The sequence below is a fragment of the Oncorhynchus masou genome, chromosome 13 (genome assembly GCF_036934945.1).
Source record: "Oncorhynchus masou masou isolate Uvic2021 chromosome 13, UVic_Omas_1.1, whole genome shotgun sequence".
Classification (NCBI taxonomy): Eukaryota; Metazoa; Chordata; class Actinopteri; order Salmoniformes; family Salmonidae; genus Oncorhynchus; species Oncorhynchus masou.
Window position 1 is genome coordinate 69,459,861 of NC_088224.1, and position 18,322 is coordinate 69,478,182.

The following is an 18,322-nucleotide window of genomic DNA, read 5'->3' on the forward strand; positions in this document are numbered from 1 at the left end:
GATGTGGGTATAGATATGGATGTGGGTATAGATATGGATGTGGGTATAGATATGGATGTAGGTATGGATATGGATGTGGGTATAGATATGGATGTGGGTATAGATATGCATGTGGGTATGGATGGATATGGATGTGGGTATGGATGGATATGGGGTACAGATATGGATGTGGGTATGGATGGATATGGATGTGGGTATAGATATGGATGTGGGTATGGATGGATGTGGGGTATAGATGTGGGTATGGATGGATATGGATGTGGGTATAGATATGGATGTGGGTATGGATGTGGAAAGTGGATATGATGTGGGTATAGATATGGATGTGGGTATAGATATGGATGTGGGTATGGATATAGATGTGGGTATAGATATGGATGTGGGTATGGATATAGATGTGGGTATAGATATGGATGTGGGTATGGGTATGGATATGGATGTAGGTATGGATATGGAAAATGGATATGGATGTGGGTATAGATATGGATGTGGGTATAGATATGGATGTGGGTATGGATATGGATGTGGGTATAGATATGGATGTGGGTATAGATATGGATGTGAGTATAGATATGGATGTGGGTATAGATATGGATGTAGGTATGGATATGGATGTGGAAAATGGATGTGGGTATGGATATGGATGTGGGTATGGATATGAATGTGGGTATAGATATGGATGTGGGTATGGATGTGGGGTATAGATATGGATGTGGGAATGGTTGTGGGTATGGATGTGGGTATGGATGTGGGTAGAGATATGGATGTGGGTAGAGATATGGATGTGGGTATGGATGTGATAATGGATGTGGATGTGGGTATGGATGTGGGTATGGATATGGATGTTGGTATGGATGTGGGTGTGGATATGGATGTGGGTATAGATATGCATGTGGGTATAGATATGGGTGTGGGTATAGATATGGGTGTGGGTATAGTTATGGGTGTGGGAATAGATATGCATGTGGGAATGGATGTGGACATGCATGTGGGTATGGATATGGATGTCAGTATGGACATGGATGTGGGTATAGATATGCATGTGGTTATAGATATGCATGTGGGTATGGATGTGGGTATGGACATGGATGTGGGCATAGATATGGATGTGGGTATAGATATGGATGTGGGTTTGGATATGCATGTTGGTATAGATATGGATGTGCGTTATGGATATGGATGTGGGTATGGATATGGATGTGGGTATAGATATGGATGTGGGTATGGATATGGATGTGGGTATAGATATGGGTGTGGGTATAGATATGGATGTGGAAAATGGATATGGATGTGGAAAATGGATATGGATGTGGGTATAGATATGCATGTGGGGGCGGCATGGTAGCCTAGTGGTTAGAGCGTTGGACTAGTAACCGAAAGGTTGCAAGTTCGAATCCCCGAGCTGACAAGGTACAAATCTGTCGTTCTGCCCCTGAACAGGCAGTTAACCCGCTGTTCCTAGGCCGTCATGTGGGTATGGATGTGGATATGGATGTGGATATGGATGTGGATATGGATGTGGATGTGGGTGTAGATATGGATGTGGATATGGATGTGGGTGTAGATATGGATGTGGATATGGATGTGGGTGTAGATATGGATGTGGATATGGATGTGGGTGTAGATATGGATGTGGGTATAGATATGGATGTGGGTATGGATAGATGTGGGTATGGATGTGGATGTGGGGTATAGATATAGGCTTACACACTAACGTAGCCGTACACACTAACTTAGGCTTAGACACTAACGTAGCCTTGCTCACTAACGTTGTCCTGCACACTAACGTATGCTTGCACACTAACGTATGCTTGCACACTAACGTAGCCGTACACACTAACGTAGCCTTACACACTAACGTAGCCTTACACACTAATGTAGCCGTACACACTAACGTAACTGTACACACTAACTTAGGCTTAGACACTAACGTAGCCGTACACACTAACTTAGGCTTAGACACTAACGTAGCCGTACACACTAACGTAGCCGTGCACACTAACGTAGCCGTGCACACTAACGTAGCCGTGCACACTAACGTAGCCTTGCACACTAACGTAGCCTTACACACTAACGGCAGATAGAAATCATGGAAGATGAACCTCAGTGTAGCCTGTAGACATGAATTGCACAATAATTATGCATTTTTGATGCATTGTTTTCTCTGTATTCAACCCGCCAGCCACCTGCTCTTCATCCATACAATATTTCATGACCCTAAACCCAGATATAACCCCAGGGACTGCAGTTATGAGTCAATCCCTGCACCACTAGTGGGGGTGTGTTATTTTGTGTGTGTGTGTGTATGCATGCATGCAGGCCTGCCTGCCTGTGTGGAGGTTAGTTGTGGCTCCTGGGTGTCCCTATGGAAGCTCACCCACAGCCTGTTCCACACACACTTTCCTAAACGCTGGCTAATTAGCTCCTCTAATTGTCTCTGTCTCCCCCTGGGCCTCTGCGGACTTGCCACGGTAACAGAGAGGCCTAGACCCCTCACTCAGCCAATAGCAGGCCTCCTCCCAGCACACCCCATGGGATGATAATGATGGTGTGTGTGTGTCGTGCTTGCGTGTGCTCCCGTTGAACCCTGCCCCATCACGGGTCTAGGCGGTCCAACTAATAACACCCCCTGGGTTAACTGAGAAAGCCTGGTAGTGGATAAACAACATGGGGCCATCACAGGGGTGCTGTGTGATGGTGTTCCTATACATCAGAAGCCTCTGGTCACACCTTGAACCCCTAAACCCCAGCCATAGGTCCGCTGAGACCACTTTGTTCCACCAGGAGGGGGAGAGAGAGAGTGCGAGAGAGTGTGTGTGAAAGAGAAGGGTGAGAGTGAGAGAGGAGGAATGGACAGGGAGAGAGGTGAGGGAGAGATGGGACGGATTTGTATTGTTGTTCCACAGCAGGTATGCTTGCCAGCAGGGAGTGTATCTGTCTTACTGTGTTTGTATCTCTCTCATCCTGTGTCTCTGTGTGTTGATGTGTTTGTATTTATAGCTACCTGGGAGATGGCAGGTTCCATCTGGAGTCGATCATGATTGCAAATCCAGAGATACCTGCCTACAGGTAAATAACGTTAACCCTTTACACTCGTGGGAATCAGCCTATATGGATAGGGCTCCATTTAAATGTGTCTTAGAGAAGAAATATGGAAATCCTATACATAACCATCAAAAGGGAACAGTTTGGAGATTATGGGAAAATTATTAGCATATGACCAAATCCAAACATTGCACTGTTGAATTTATGTGCATTTTACATTTACTTTACTTTTGGCTGCATTTGAAGATAACGAAATCAGAAAATACTCTGTATACATTCAGGAACATGATAAGAATATTCCTGGAAAATTTGGGGTAGGTGCAACTTAGGACAAAACAATGACACGGGTTTGAGTGAGAGGTCTAACTGCTGTCTCCAAGTTATCACACACCTTTGCAAAGTGTGCACAGTTCCTAAATCATTTCAATGCACTTTTATGACTCAAAGAAGAGTCAACTATAAGGTACTATGTTGAGGAACTAGAGGAATCCGACTAAGTTTTGTTTGGAACACAGCCCTGCACCCCTGCCTTTACATAATTACTGTTGTTGTTTACGCATTCCAAAAACGGTCCATTAGAAATCGCAATCTGGTCAGGTGGGCATGATTTGAAAGCGTGTTATATTGCCAATTTGGTTAGCAAAGTTACAAAGTACAATCTTACAGTGTTAGGCTTTCACAAGGCAATTCAGAGAAGCAGATCATACATTTGATTTCTTAGGATCCCAATTAGCCGACGCCTATGGCGACAGCTAGCCTCTGACACATAACGAAAAAGACATTACAGATAAAAGACTTTACAATTCACATACATTTAAAAACATGAGCATGTAGTGTGTGTGTGTGCATCTATCAGCTCCACATACATGTCAGTACAAACACACAAGTAGGTCACATGGGGATAGGCGTTGTGCCGTGAAGTGTTGCTGTATTTCCGAACTCACTCAGACAACCAAACATTTGCAGAAGTTGCCCAATTAACTGGAGGGATGGGGGCAACTTCTTGTCGTGCGCGGTGTTCAGAACCACTGTCAGTCAAAACCAATAGTGTGCTGTGAAGCAGGAGACCTTGAGCTCTGACGTAATATACTGCATGTTACTGTACAGCCACTGCGTTCCAATTTAGGCGCTATTTTCAACCCGTATACTGATACAAGTGTAAAGAGCTAATCATGCACTGTGTGTACTATGTACAGTACTGTGAAAAAGTATTTGCCCCCTTTCTAATTTTCTCGACTTTTGCTTATTTTTGATACTGAATGTTATCAGATCTCCAACCAAACCTAACATTAGATAAAAGGAACCTGAGTGAACAAATAACACAACCATTACATACTTATTTCATTTATTTCATAAAATGTATTCTTTTGACTCATCTGTCCAGTGAACATTCTTCCAAGAGTCATCCAGGTGTCATCCAGGTGTCATCCAGGTGTCATCCAGGTGTCATCCAGGTGTCATCCAGGTGTCATCCAGGTGTCATCCAGGTGCATCCAGGTGTCATCCAGGTGCTTCCAGGTGTCTTCCAGGTGTCATCCAGGTGTCATCCAGGTGTCATCCAGGTGCTTCCAGTTGTCTTCCAGGTGTCATCCAGGTGTCACCCAGGTGTCACCTAGGTGCTTCCAGGTGTCATCCAGGTGTCATCCAGGTGTCATCCAGGTGTCACCCAGGTGCTTCCAGGTGTCACCCAGGTGCTTCCAGGTGTCACCCAGGTGCTTCCAGGTGTCACCCAGGTGTCTTCCAGGTGTCATCCAGGTGTCATCCAGGTGCTTCCAGGTGTCATCCAGGTGTCATCCAGGTGCTTCCAGGTGTCATCCAAAACACACAATCAAGTCCACATGAAAATGGTTAGAAAGCAACAAATTTGAAGTTTTGGAATGGCCTAGTCAAAGTCCAGACCTAATCCCAATTTATGTGTTGTGGCAGGACATGAAACGAGCAGTTCATGCTTGAAAACCCACAAATGTCGCTGAGTTAAAGCAGTTCTGCCTGCAGAAGTGGGCCAAAGTTCCTCCACAGCGTTGTGAGAGACCGATCAACAAATAAAGGAAGCATTTGGTTGCAGTCATTGCAGCTAAAGGTGGCACAACCAGTTATTGAGTATAAGGGGGCAATTATTTTTTCAAACAGGAGAATTGGGTGCTGCATAACTTTGTTCGTTAAATAAATGAAACAAGTATTCCATTTTTTGTTATTTGTAAACTCAGGTTCCCTTGATCTAATATTAGGTTTTGGTTGAAAAACTTGCAATATCAAAAATAAAGAAAATCAGAATACTTTTTCACTGCACTGTATATAAATATACAGTGTACCGCTGTGGATGAGTCTGACATAGATTGCAGAATGTCATTATTGTCAGTAATACACAGGATTAATGTGACATGGTTCACCTTGTTGGAGGTTGTCTTTATGGTGTCATTTCTACTCAGCTGTATTGGCGTGAAACAGTATTTATATGAGATCTTGTTTGTGAAGTGAAATGATGTTTGTGTTATGAACGTATGCACTACTGCCCTCCTCTCAGGCTTTCTAATAAACAAGATGATAATCTCAAGATGTGCTGAGCTGAGCTCTCCTGGTAGAGAGAGAAAGATTAGATTCTCTAAAATGCCACTATTTTCTCTCAGATAACTGCCTTAATACTTGATGGATTTTCATGATTGGATTTTCTCTTCTTGCCTGTCTATCCTCGAGGTAACCTGTTGTGAACAATACACACTAATGTGCATGTTGTGTGTGTGTGTGTGTGTGTGTGTGTGTGTGTGTGTGTGTGTGTGTGTGTGTGTGTGTGTGTGTGTGTGTGTGTGTGTGTGTGTGTGTGCGTGCGTGCATACACGTGTGTGTTTAGATACGACCCGTACAGTAAGATATTTTCCAGGGAGTACTATGACCATGAAGCCATGCGGTCCATCCGGCTCCAGGCCATCGACAAGGCTCGCTCTGCCCAGAGATGGGGCCTGATCCTGGGCACGCTGGGCCGGCAGGGCAACCCTAAGGTCATGGAGGTATGAGCCTGCATCTCAGAGATTTCACACTTATCCTGATTCTACCCCTCCCTCACACTCTGAGACCTTCACATATACAATGATGTGTAATACGTTTTGTGGGGCACAGTTTCTCTGTTACTCAGACAAGCAGCTAAATGCATTTGTGAAAACTATAGAGTGTAAATCGAACCACACCCCTCCATACACACCCACCGCTACCTCCATCAGTTGGCATTTGGCTGGTGTGTGTATGTGTGTGCCTGGGGGTCTTCATCGATCGGTCCTACATGGGGGGGGTTGTTGGATCCCTAGTCTGCTCTCGAGCCTGCCCCCCCTCTCAGCACTCTTCCCTTTGTTCTCTCCTCCGTTTGATCTGTCCGCTTTTTGTTTTCCTCTCATGCGTTGTGTTTGACTTTGTTTGGGATTCTTCCTCCACGTCCTCGCCTCATTCTTTTCTCTAATTGGTATGCTGGGAGGAAGAGACCGAGAGAGACTGAGAGAAGCATAGCGTTTTCTGTCATCTCTCCTCTCCTCTTGCTGTCAGATGATATTTTAAAACCAAACCCAGGTTTCTCTTGTCATTTCCCCCCCAATTTTCAAACCTGTATGAAAACTTTGCGTCTTTTCCACATACAGTAGTCAGACAGAGAGATGAAGGGATTCCAATAAAATGTCTTTCTACTTTCTTACAGTAGTGTCACTAGTTCTACCCCTCATTGGGCCAGTGTTTAGATTAAGTGGTTGAGTTGTGTGATATGCCTTTGTCTGGACAGGACTGTATAATACCCCAGGCTGTCATAGTAAAGAGTGAGAAATAACCCACTAGAGAACAGAGAATCTCAGTGTGGCTGCCTGCAGAGGTTTATCTCTCTATGCTAACCGTTAGGGAATCTTTTGGAAGTTGACGTTCTGAACACGGTCTTAACACTTGGTCCAGCGGGCCCTCTCCAAGACATTCACCAACACAGAAGGAAGCCCGGTCCCTGAACTGGCTCAACACTTTTATCTAGTGATGTTATTGGGTGGTGATGTGCTTAATATGTTGATGTTATTGGTTGGTGATGTGTTTAATATGTTGATGTTATTGGTTGGTGATGTGTTTAATATGTTGATGTTATTGGGTGGTGATGTGTTTAATATGTTGATGTTATTGGGTGGTGATGTGTTTAATATGTTGATGTTATTGGTTGATGATGTGTTTAATATGTTGATGTTTTTGGGTGGTGATGTGTTTAATATGTTGATGTTATTGGTTGATGATGTGTTTAATATGTTGATGTTATTGGGTGCTGATGTGTTTAATATGTTGATGTTTTTGGGTGGTAATGTGTTTTATCTAGTGATGTTATTGGGTGGTGATGTGTTTTATCTAGTGATGTTATTGGTCGGTGATGTGTTTAATATGTTGATGTGTTTTATCTAGTGATGTTATTTTGTGGTGATGTGTTTAATATGTTGATGTTATTGGGTGGTGATGTGTTTAATATGTTGATGTTATTGGTCGGTGATGTGTTTAATATGTTGTGTTTTATCTAGTGATGTTATTGGGTGGTGATGTGTTTAATATGTTGATGTTTTTGGGTGGTGATGTGTTTAATATGTTGATGTTATTGGTTGGTGATGTGTTTAATATGTTGATGTTATTGGGTGGTGATGTGTTTAATATGTTGATGTTATTGGGTGGTGATGTGTTTAATATGTTGATGTTATTGGTTGATGTGTTTAATATGTTGATGTTATTGGGTGGTGATGTGTTTAATATGTTGATGTTATTGGGTGGTGATGTGTTTTATCTAGTGATGTTTTTGGGTGGTGATGTGTTTAATATGTTGATGTTTTTGGGTGGTGATGTGTTTAATATGTTGATGTTATTGGGTGGTGATGTGTTTAATATGTTGATGTTATTGGGTGGTGATGTGTTTTATCTAGTGATGTTATTGTGTTGTTTTCTCCAGTATCACTGGGCTCCATCATTGAGAGCGAGCTGTGTTAATTAGCCATATTATTATTATTATTATTATTAGCTGGTTAACTAACTAAGAAACACTAGACTGGGGAGCTCTGAAGGACTTTTGAAGGACCCTCTAGTGGAACAGCAGAACGAGTGGCAGTGTGTGTGTGTGTGTAGCTGTATAGGCAGGCAACACAGACAGGTCTCTTGTGAGTCCAAGGCCTGCACAAACACACACGTGTTCTTCGTGTGGGCTCGAAGCTAGTGTGACCATACTCTCCCTCTCTCCGTCCTCCTACTCTCATCACTCCCTCACTCTTTATATTTCTCTCTCTCTCTCTGTTTCTCCATCATAGCACCTGGAATCCAAGCTTGAGTCTCTTGGCAAGTCCTTCACTCGAGTGCTGCTGTCTGAGATTTTCCCCAGCAAGCTGGACCTGATGGCAGAAGTGGATGCGTGAGTCTACAGCACACACACACACACACACACACACACACACACACACACACACACACACACACACACACACACACACACACACACACACACACACACACACGGTGAAAGGCAGTGAGAATGTTTTGAGACTTGTCCTTTAGTCTTTGATACATATCCCTGATATACACAGAGAGACGCCATCTGAAATGCTCTGTCATCCGACACTGTTATCCAGCGAGGCACAGTCATTATATCTTGAAAAGAAAACTCCAAAAGTTTGTAAAGTGAAACCGCTCGTGCTTCAAACTCAAGTCGCTTTGATTTCTATGACTGTCTGTCTGTCTGGCAGAAAGAAGAGGGCAAGGAGGAGGCAGTGAGACACTGATGTGCAGAAGGGCTCTCTGAGACACACAAATGCACACATTCTCCACAGTCCACACTCTCAGCAGATTGGCCTCTCACTGTGGAGTAATGAGTAGTGTGATGTGTGAGGGAGGAGTGTGTGAAGGAGGGACAGAAGGAGAGATGGAAGGAGGGAGAGAGATCAGGGGACACAGAGGTAGTTGAGGAGGTTGTGTTGAAACAGGGGAGAGTGTGATAAAAGGAGGTGTTTGCTGCTCTTGTTTTCTTTGGTGCTGTGATCTCACCACTCTAAGGCAGTTACGCAAAACAGTGAATTCATAAGCCTGGCACGACTCAAACTGGACAAAATATTCACAGGCGATTCACAGGCACCTATTTAGACAGCTCAGAGGCCGTAAATTAAGAGCTCAGAGAGGGATGCAAAATAACTGCTTTTCAAATGTTATGCGGAGAGCTGCCAGACTAGGGTCGCTCAGTCAGTAGATAGTGACAGGGCTGACTGGCGTCATGGGTCTGACAGACACAAAGTTAATGATATCACAGGGTTGACGTAACACAGGTGACTCCACAGGGCTCGCACTCAGTACGCAGTCATCATCCCTTTTGTTTCAGCCCTATGACCCCAAAGGGTAGACTGGGGTCACAGGGAGGACGTTACAGGAATGACATTAAAAGTTTTATGTTACAGGGAAGACGTGACAGGAATGGTGTGACGGCTAACATTACAGGGCTATCTCAGTGATACACGGCTCTCAGCAGGACCCCAGATAATGAGAATGGTCCTGAGGTGGCTCTGCAGAGGTGTTAGAGTAGAGGCCTGATCAGAAATACATATTTCAGACAGAAGATGTGATATATTATTTACCACTTTCTTGCAAGTATACCCCTTTTATACAACGTACCCCTTTTATACAACGTACCCCTTTTATACAACGTACCCCTTTTATACAACGTACCCCTTTTATACAACGTACCCCTTTTATACTACGTACCCCTTTTATACTACGTACCCCTTTTATACTACGTACCCCTTTTATACTACGTACCCCTTTTATACAACGTACCCCTTTTATACAACGTACCCCTTTTATACAACGTACCCCTTTTATACTACGTACCCCTTTTATACAACGTACCCCTTTTATACAACTTACCCCTTTTATAATACGTACCCCTTTTATACAACTTACCCCTTTTATACACCATACCCCTTTTATACAACTTACCCCTTTTATACAACTGGCAAATTGGGATGGGCATCTTGCTAAACCATGTGGGCTGTTTGCATTGCAAATTAAGGAGTTGTTAAACAATGGAAGTGTAAATTAATTTACTTGCAGAGAACCGTTTACACAGACCCGATACCTGTATTTTGGTAACAGGGTCTGTGAAAATGCAGGAATCATGACTAGGTACCCCCCCTGCCCCTTTCAGATGTACCAAAAAGCAGTTTAAAAGAAGCATGATACATTAGTGGGATCTTTATCTGTGTATGAAAGGGCTAAGAGAGATGAAGGGGTTGTTAATTATGTGTATGAGATTTACTTTTTTAGGTAGGCAATCCGGAATGGTCAGGAAGATGAGTGAGATTGGCCCACAGCAGGAGATGACTAGCCTAGACAGAACCACTGGTCTAACTCAGTGTTGGTTGTGATTTTCTGAACTTTCCTCTATTTAGCCTAGCAGTATTTGGAATTAGTTTTGGCGGAGAGTATCTACCTCCATTGATTCCTGGGTTTGACAAAAACACAAACACCCTACGGTAGACAAATAGAAATCACAAAAAGTCTTAAAGCCAGACACTTCAAGATGCATCCTTTGAAAGAAAGTTTTGCTTGTGTTCTGAACCCACATTGGGGACAGTGCTTACCTGTGGGCACAGAATGAAAGGCAGTGCAGTCTGGCTGTGGAGAGGAGTGCAGAGGAGTGCAGGAAGAGAAGGGAGGGAAAGAGGGAAGGTGTACTAGCCCACACAGTGCAGCGGAGAGGGCCCACCCCCCAGCCTTTCTCTCCCATTAGTGATACACCACACACACTCCGACATACAGAGAAACCATTAGCAAACACTTTAAAGTGTGTAATTAGATTCCAGCCTGATTTGAACCATTGTGCAGATATCTGGCAGACCCACACACACTTATCTCAACTGGTTTGCAAATACTCTGCAATGTGTTATGTCATTTTACAGCAAATATTTTGCATTTCCTCTTCACCCATATTCCCATCAACTTTCCTGTTTTAATCTTTTTTATTTTATTAAAGTGACCATTTTCCTGACATATGGAGAGAAGAGGTTAATTGTTATTGCCTGTCTTGGTCCAGACTGCTGGGATAACTGAAGGGCAGCAGCCTTGCAGGTGGAGGGAGGTCTGCCCTAAGGGTGCATCCCAAATGGCACCCTATACCCTATATTGTGCACTGCTTTTGACCAGAGACGTTTGCTGTAGAGGGAATAGGGTGTCATTTGGTATGCATCCTAGCTGTTACTGTGGCTAATGTACCAGAGAAGCTAATATAGCAGGACAGGTACAGTGCCTTAGTTCACACTGGGGAACCCTTTAGGTTCTGTGGTCACCCCAACCCTCCCTGCCTCCAAAATGGTACCCTATTCCCTATTTAGTGTGCTACTTTTCACCAGGGTCTCTAGGGCTCTGGTCAAAGGTAGCGCTTCTATACAGGGCAAATGTGCCATTTAGGATGCAAGCTGAGTGTGGTACCTTTCCCTCTCATTCAATTAAGTCTGCTTATCAGGCTGTCGTCCCTCTACCCCAGCTCACTGCAGGGTCCCCCATTCACAGAGAGTCATCAGGATTCTATTCACTTACTGATGGTCTCCTTCACAGGGCATGACTAGAACTTCCTGTTTCCCTACACCCAGAGGGCTGCTAGGAAATGGACAGGGGAAATGGGGACACATTCAGAGGCAGTTGCTGTAGTAGACTGTGACTGGAGTTATCTTTACCTCTTCCTGTAGCAACCCCTCTCTCTGTCTTTTCTCTTCCATCTCCCTCTCCCCATCTCTCCCTCACTATCTCTCTTTCTCCATCTCTCAGTCTATGCCCTGTGGTGAGGGTTCTGCGGTGAGTTAGGAAGATCTTAGCTCAGATATTGGCTGTAAATTGAATTGTGTGGCGTGCTGGGTTCCTAGCCAGTGTGGCACAACACATGCTCCCAGGCCAATCTGTTAAGAAACTGCTCCTAAAGAGGGAAGTAGAGATTGTCAAATCCTCCTCCCCTCCTCTTCTGTCCTTCGCTTCTCTCTCCTCCACTCCCATCCACTCATTGCTTGCCTTAAAGACATGCTCCGGTACTTTGGCTATGAAGAAAGTATGTTTTAAACCTCCCGCTTTGTGCTGGATGTGTCAATGTGTAGTTCATACATGCATAATCTATGAGCAGAATTACTGTCTTACATTAATTATCCATGAAATTCCTAGTTTGATAGTGACTGTTTTCTTTAAGTTGTGTTGTGCCATTTCCCCTACATTTTGCCCAGCGTTATCCAATGAGGTTGGAGGGTGGGCCCAATGGCTCAGTGGACAGGCAAAGGGGGGGGGGGGACAGGACAATGGCATGGTGCACAATTCTCTGGGACCACTTTTTGCTTGTGAGCACTACTTTCAAAACTACTGGCTGGGGAAACGTCTCACTTACCTGCCTTCCAGATTAGACTGGGGAATACGCATTCATTACGTTTTTACACTTCTGCAGCAGTTGACGTTTAACTTGTGAAAGTATCCCTGAAGATGTTGCACGATGCAGTGTTTTAGAGCTAGCATCTTTCTCCCTCCCCACCTTTCTGTACACCTGTGCACAGATTCTGAATCCATATATTTGTTTTGAAATCTAGCAAGATGTGTGCTCTCTCATTCCTCACTGTGTCCATGTGGATACAGCAGAATCCATAAATGTGTCTGGTGTATTCCTGGTGGCTGTCTGTGTTTGGAGATAGACGGTACAGGGAGGGGCTGTCACCGTGGAGATGGAGCTGTGGATATCATTGATTTGTGAAAGCTAACCTCTTTAACCCGCTCTGCCTCTCCCTCCTCCATTCTCCCCCCAGCTGTTTACATCCTTCACTCACACAATCACAAAGATAAACACGTCTCACTGCCAATCCCTCTCTCTCTCTCACCTTTCTTTTCCATCACCCCTCCCTCCCTCTCTCCATCTTTCTTTGTCTCTCTCCCTCTTGCAAACTCCCAGCCCCCCTCCCCTCTGTCTGTCTTGCTATGTAGGCTAGCTCCGTGGAGACTGGGCTAGTGCAGCTTTTTTATTCAAGCTCACCTAACTCCCTCTTCCCTCCATTTCTCCTCCTATCACACCTACCCACCTCTCCCTGTTTCCCTGTTTGTGTTCCCCCTCCTCTCCCTGTCTCCCTGTTTGTGTTCCCCCTCCTCTCCCTGTCTCCCTGTTTGTGTTCCCCCTTCTCTCCCTGTCTCCCTGTTTGTGTTCCCCCTTCTCTCCCTGTCTCCCTGTTTGTGTTCCCCCTCCTCTCCCTGTTTCCCTGTTTGTGTTCCCCCTCCTCTCCCTGTCTCCCTGTTTGTGTTCCCCCTCCTCTCCCTGTTTCCCTGTTTGTGTTCCCCCTCGTCTCCCTGTTTGTGTTCCCCCTCCTCTCCCTGTCTCCCTGTTTGTGTTCCCCCTCCTCTCCCTGTCTCCCTGTTTGTGTTTCCCCTCTCCCCTCCTCTCCCTGTTTCCCTGTTTGTGTTCCCCCTCCTCTCCCTGTCTCCCTGTTTGTGTTCCCCCTCCTCTCCCTGTCTCCCTGTTTGTGTTCCCCCTCCTCTCCCTGTCTCCCTGTTTGTGTTCCCCCTCCTCTCCCTGTCTCCCTGTTTGTGTCTCCCTGTCTCCCTGTTTGTGTTCCCCCTCCTCTCCCTGTCTCCCTGTTTGTGTTCCCCCTCTCCCCTCCTCTCCCTGTCTCCCTGTTTGTGTTCCCCCTCCTCTCCCTGTCTCCCTGTTTGTGTTCCCCCTCTCCCCTCCTCTCCCTGTCTCCTGTTTGTGTTCCCCTCCTCTCCCTGTCTCCCTGTTTGTGTCCCCCTCCTCTCCCTGTCTCCCTGTTTGTGTTCCCCCTCCTCTCCTGTCTCCCTGTTTGTGTTCCCCCTTCTCTCCCTGTCTCCCTGTGTTCCCCCTCCTCTCCCTGTCTCCCTGTTTGTGTTCCCCCCTCCCCTCCTCTCCCTGTCTCCCTGTTTGTGTTCCCCCTCCTCTCCCTGTCTCCCTGTTTGTGTTCCCCCTTCTCTCCCTGTCTCCCTGTTTGTGTTCCCCCTCCTCTCCCTGTCTCCCTGTCTCCCTGTTTGTGTTCCCCCTCCTCTCCCTGTCTCCCTGTTTGTGTTCCCTCCTCTCCCTGTCTCCCTGTTTGTGTTCCCCCTCCTCTGTGTCTCCCTGTTTGTGTTCCCCCTCCTCTCCCTGTCTCCCTGTTTGTGTTCCCCCCTCCTCTCCCTGTCTCCCTGTTTGTGTCCCCCTCCTCTCCCTGTCTCCCTGTTTGTGTTCCCCCTCCTCTCCCTGTCTCCCTGTTTGTGTTCCCCCTACTCTCCCTGTCTCCCTGTTTGTGTTCCCCCTCCTCTCCCTGTCTCCCTGTTTGTGTTCCCCCTTCTCTCCCTGTCTCCCTGTTTGTGTTCCCCCTCCTCTCCCTGTCTCCCTGTCTCCCTGTTTGTGTTCCCCCCCTTCTCTCCCTGTCTCCCTGTTTGTGTTCCCCCTCCTCTCCCTGTCTCCCTGTTTGTGTTCCCCCTCCTCTCCCTGTCTCCCTGTTTGTGTTCCCCTCTCCCTGTCTCCCTGTTTGTGTCTCCCTGTTTGTGTTCCCCCTCCTCTCCCTGTCTCCCTGTTTGTGTTCCCCCCTCCCCTCCTCTCCCTGTCTCCCTGTTTGTGTTCCCCCTCCTCTCCCTGTCTCCCTGTTTGTGTTCCCCTCCTCTCCCCTCCTCTGTTTGTCTCCCTGTTTGTGTTCCCCTCCTCTCCCTGTCTCCCTGTTTGTGTTCCCCCCTCCCCTCCTCTCCCTGTCTCCCTGTTTGTGTTCCCCCTCTCCCCTCCCTCTCCCTGTTTGTGTTCCCCCTCTCCCCTCCTCTCCCTGTTTGTGTTCCCCCTCCCCTCCCTGTCTCCCTGTTTGTGTTCCCCCCTCCCCTCCTCTCCCTGTCTCCCTGTTTGTGTTCCCCCTCTCCCCTCCTCTCCCTGTCTCCCTGTTTGTGTTCCCCTCTCCCCTCCCTCTCCCTGTTTGTGTTCCCCCCCTCCTCTCCCTGTTTGTGTTCCCCCTCTCCCCTCCTCTCCCTGTCTCCCTGTTTGTGTTCCCCCTCTCCTCCCCTCCTCTCCCTGTCTCCCTGTTTGTGTTCCCCCTCTCCCCTCCTCTCCCTGTCTCCCTGTTTGTGTTCCCCCTCTCCCCTCCTCTCCCTGTCTCCCTGTTTGTGTTCCCCCTCTCCCCCTCCTCTCCCTGTCTCCCTGTTTGTGTTCCCCCCTCCTCTCCCTGTCTCCCTGTTTGTGTTCCCCCTCTCCCCTCCTCTCCCTGTTTGTGTTCCCCCTCTCCCCTCCTCTCCCTGTTTGTGTTTCCTCCCCCCTCTCCCTGTTTGTGTTCCCCTCTCCCCCTCCTCTCCCTGTTTCCCCCTCTCCCCTCCTCTCCCTGTTTGTGTTCCCCCTCTCCCCTCCTCTCCCTGTTTGTGTTCCCCCTCTCCCCTCCTCTCCCTGTTTGTGTTCCCCCTCTCCCCTCCTCTCCCTGTTTGTGTTCCCCCTCTCCCCTCCTCTCCCTGTTTGTGTTCCCCCTCTCCCCTCCTCTCCCTGTCTCCTCAGCATCCTTCCTTTCTCCCCCTGGTATGATGAATGAATGCAGAGTGTGTTTTGTGTTCAGAGTGAATCAGGACAGATCCTCTAACATATGCAGGAGATCAGGTGGAGGCAGAGCTGCCTGCAGCCCAGATTCACATCATGGACCTACCCACCCGGCTATCTGAGATGTGCACTGCGTCTTTAATGCAATCTCTCTCTCTATCTCTCTCTCTCTGATGTTCTCTTGCTCTCTCCTTGCAGGTGGGTCCAGATCGCTTGCCCGCGTCTCTCCATTGATTGGGGCACAGCCTTCTCCAAACCCCTGCTGTCTCCCTATGAGGTAAACAGGCGTCTTACAACAGCTCGCCACGATCCACACTGTCTGCTGCTGTCATTCACTATCAAAAGAGGACAAGAGCGTGCACGCATACACACACACATACACACTCTTCAAATGACTTTTCTCCCCCTGAGCAGGCGGCGTTGTGTAGGAACTCGCACCCTGTGATAAATGTGGGAAAATAACCTCATGTTCTGATGTCTGGTGTTAACATTGCAGGGGCTCATCAGTGCTGCTTGTCTCAGAGCAGACAGGTAGGGTTGATGGGGCTGAGGACAGGGCTTGGGAAAGAGGCTGGTAGGCTGACTGGATGGGGATAGGGATAGGGAGAGAGGCAGGCAGGCTGGCTGGGGATAGGGATAGGGAGAGAGGCAGGCAGGCTGGCTGGGGATAGGGATAGGGAGAGAGGCAGGCAGGCTGGCTGGGGATAGGGATAGGGAGAGAGGCAGGCAGGCTGGCTGGGGATAGGGATAGGGAGAGAGGCAGGCAGGCTGGCTGGATGGGGCTAGGGAGAGAGGCAGGCAGGCTGGCTGGGGCTAGGGATAGGGAGAGAGGCAGGCAGGCTGGCTGGGGCTAGGGATAGGGAGAGAGGCAGGCAGGCTGGCTGGGGCTAGGGATAGGGAGAGAGGCAGGCAGGCAGGCTGGCTGGGGCTGGGGATAGGGATAGGGAGAGAGGCAGGCTGGCTGGCTGGGGCTGGGGATAGGGATAGGGAGAGAGGCAGGCAGGCTGGCTGGGGATAGGGATAGGGAGAGAGGCAGGCAGGCTGGCTGGATGGGGCTAGGGAGAGAGGCTGGCTGGGGCTGGGGATAGGGCGAGAGGCAGGCTGGCTGGATGGGGATAGGGAGAGAGGCAGGCAGGCTGGCTGGGGCTGGGGATAGGGAGAGAGGCAGGCAGGCTGGCTGGATGGAGCTAGGGAGAGAGGCAGGCTGGCTGGATGGGGATAGGGAGAGAGGCAGGCAGGCTGGCTGGGGCTGGGGATAGGGAGAGAGGCATGCAGGCAGGCTGGCTGGGGCTGGGGATAGGGAGAGAGGCATGCAGGCAGGCTGGCTGGGGCTGGGGATAGGGAGAGAGGCAGGCAGGTTGGCTGGGGCTGGGGATAGGGAGAGAGGCAGGCAGGCTGGCTGGGGCTGGGGCTAGGGAGAGAGGCAGGCTGACTAGATGGGGCTGGGGAGAGGCAGAATGGCTGGATATGGCTGGGGAGAGAGGCAGGCTGGCTGGATATGGCTGGGGAGAGAGGCAGGCATGGAGACAGCTATGCTGTAGGAGCCCCTATGTTCTCTCTCTTGCGTGCTCTCTCTCTCTCTCTCGCACTCTCTCTCTCCTCTCTCTCTCTCTCTCTCTCTCTCTCTCTCTCTCTTGCGTGCTCTCTCTCTCTCTCTCTCTCTCGCGTGCTCTCTCTCTCGCGTTGTCTCCCTCTCTCTCTCTCTCTCTCTCTCTCTCTCTCTCTCTCTCTCTCTCTCAATTCAAGGGGCTTTATTGGCTTGGGAAACATATCTTTATATTGCCAAAGCAAGTGAAATGGATAAACAAAAGTGAAATAAACAATAAAAAGTGAACAGTAAATATTACTCACACAAGTTCGAAAAGAATAAAGACATTTCAAATGTCATATTATGTCTATATACAGTGTTGTAGCGATGTGCAAATATTTGAAGTACAAAGGGGAAAATAAATATGGGTTGGATTTACAATGGTGTTTGTTCTGGTTGCCCTTTCCTTGTGGCAACAGGTCACACAGCTTGCTGCTGTGATTGTACACTGTGGTATTTCACCCAGTAGATATGGGAGTTTATCAAAATTGGTATTGTTTTCAAATTCTTTATGGGTCTGTGTAATCTGAGGGACATATGGGTCTCTAATATGGTCATACATTTGGCAGGAGGTTAGGAAGTGCAGCTCAGTTTCCACCTCATTTTGTGGGCAGTGTGCACATAGTCTTCTCTTGAGAGCCATGCTTCTACACCTGCATTGCTTGCTGTTTGGGGTTTTAGGCTGAGTTTCTGTACAGCACTTTGAGATATCAGCTGATGTAAGAAGGGCTATATAAATACATTTGATGCTCACTGACTCTGTACATTGTCAAAGCTTTCCTTAATTTTGGATCAGTCACGGTGGTCAGGTATTCTGCCACTGTGTACTCTCTGTTTTGGGGCCAAAAAGCATTCTAGTTTGCTCTGTTTTTTTGTTGATTCTTTCCAATGTGTCAAGTCATTTTTTATTTTTTATTGTGGTTTGGTTGTGTCTAATTGTGTTGCTGTCCTGGCTGTTATTTGTTATATATCCACAAAGATTGGAGAAGGGGTTTATCCACACATCTCCGTTTTGGATAGATAACTCTTCGTGTTGTTGTTTGTTTAGTGTGTCCCAATTTTCCCAGAAGTGGTTAGATTCTATGGATTCTTCAATTGCATTGAGCTGGTTTCTGACGTGCTGTTCCTTCTGTTTCCGTAGTGTA

The 18,322-nt window shown here is 47.5% G+C and overlaps 1 protein-coding gene across 2 annotated transcripts in view; it reads left to right on the forward strand.

The window, feature by feature from the left end:
- Window positions 1-18,322, forward strand: part of LOC135552946 (2-(3-amino-3-carboxypropyl)histidine synthase subunit 1-like) — a 103,203-nt gene that overhangs the window by 76,977 nt on the left and 7,904 nt on the right. For both annotated transcript variants that reach the window (XM_064984902.1, XM_064984901.1), the window contains exons 7-10: window positions 3,001-3,069; window positions 5,894-6,050; window positions 8,340-8,440; window positions 15,788-15,866. In XM_064984902.1, coding sequence (XP_064840974.1) covers window positions 3,001-3,069; window positions 5,894-6,050; window positions 8,340-8,440; window positions 15,788-15,866 — 406 coding nt within the window. The remainder of the gene's footprint in view (window positions 1-3,000; window positions 3,070-5,893; window positions 6,051-8,339; window positions 8,441-15,787; window positions 15,867-18,322) is intronic.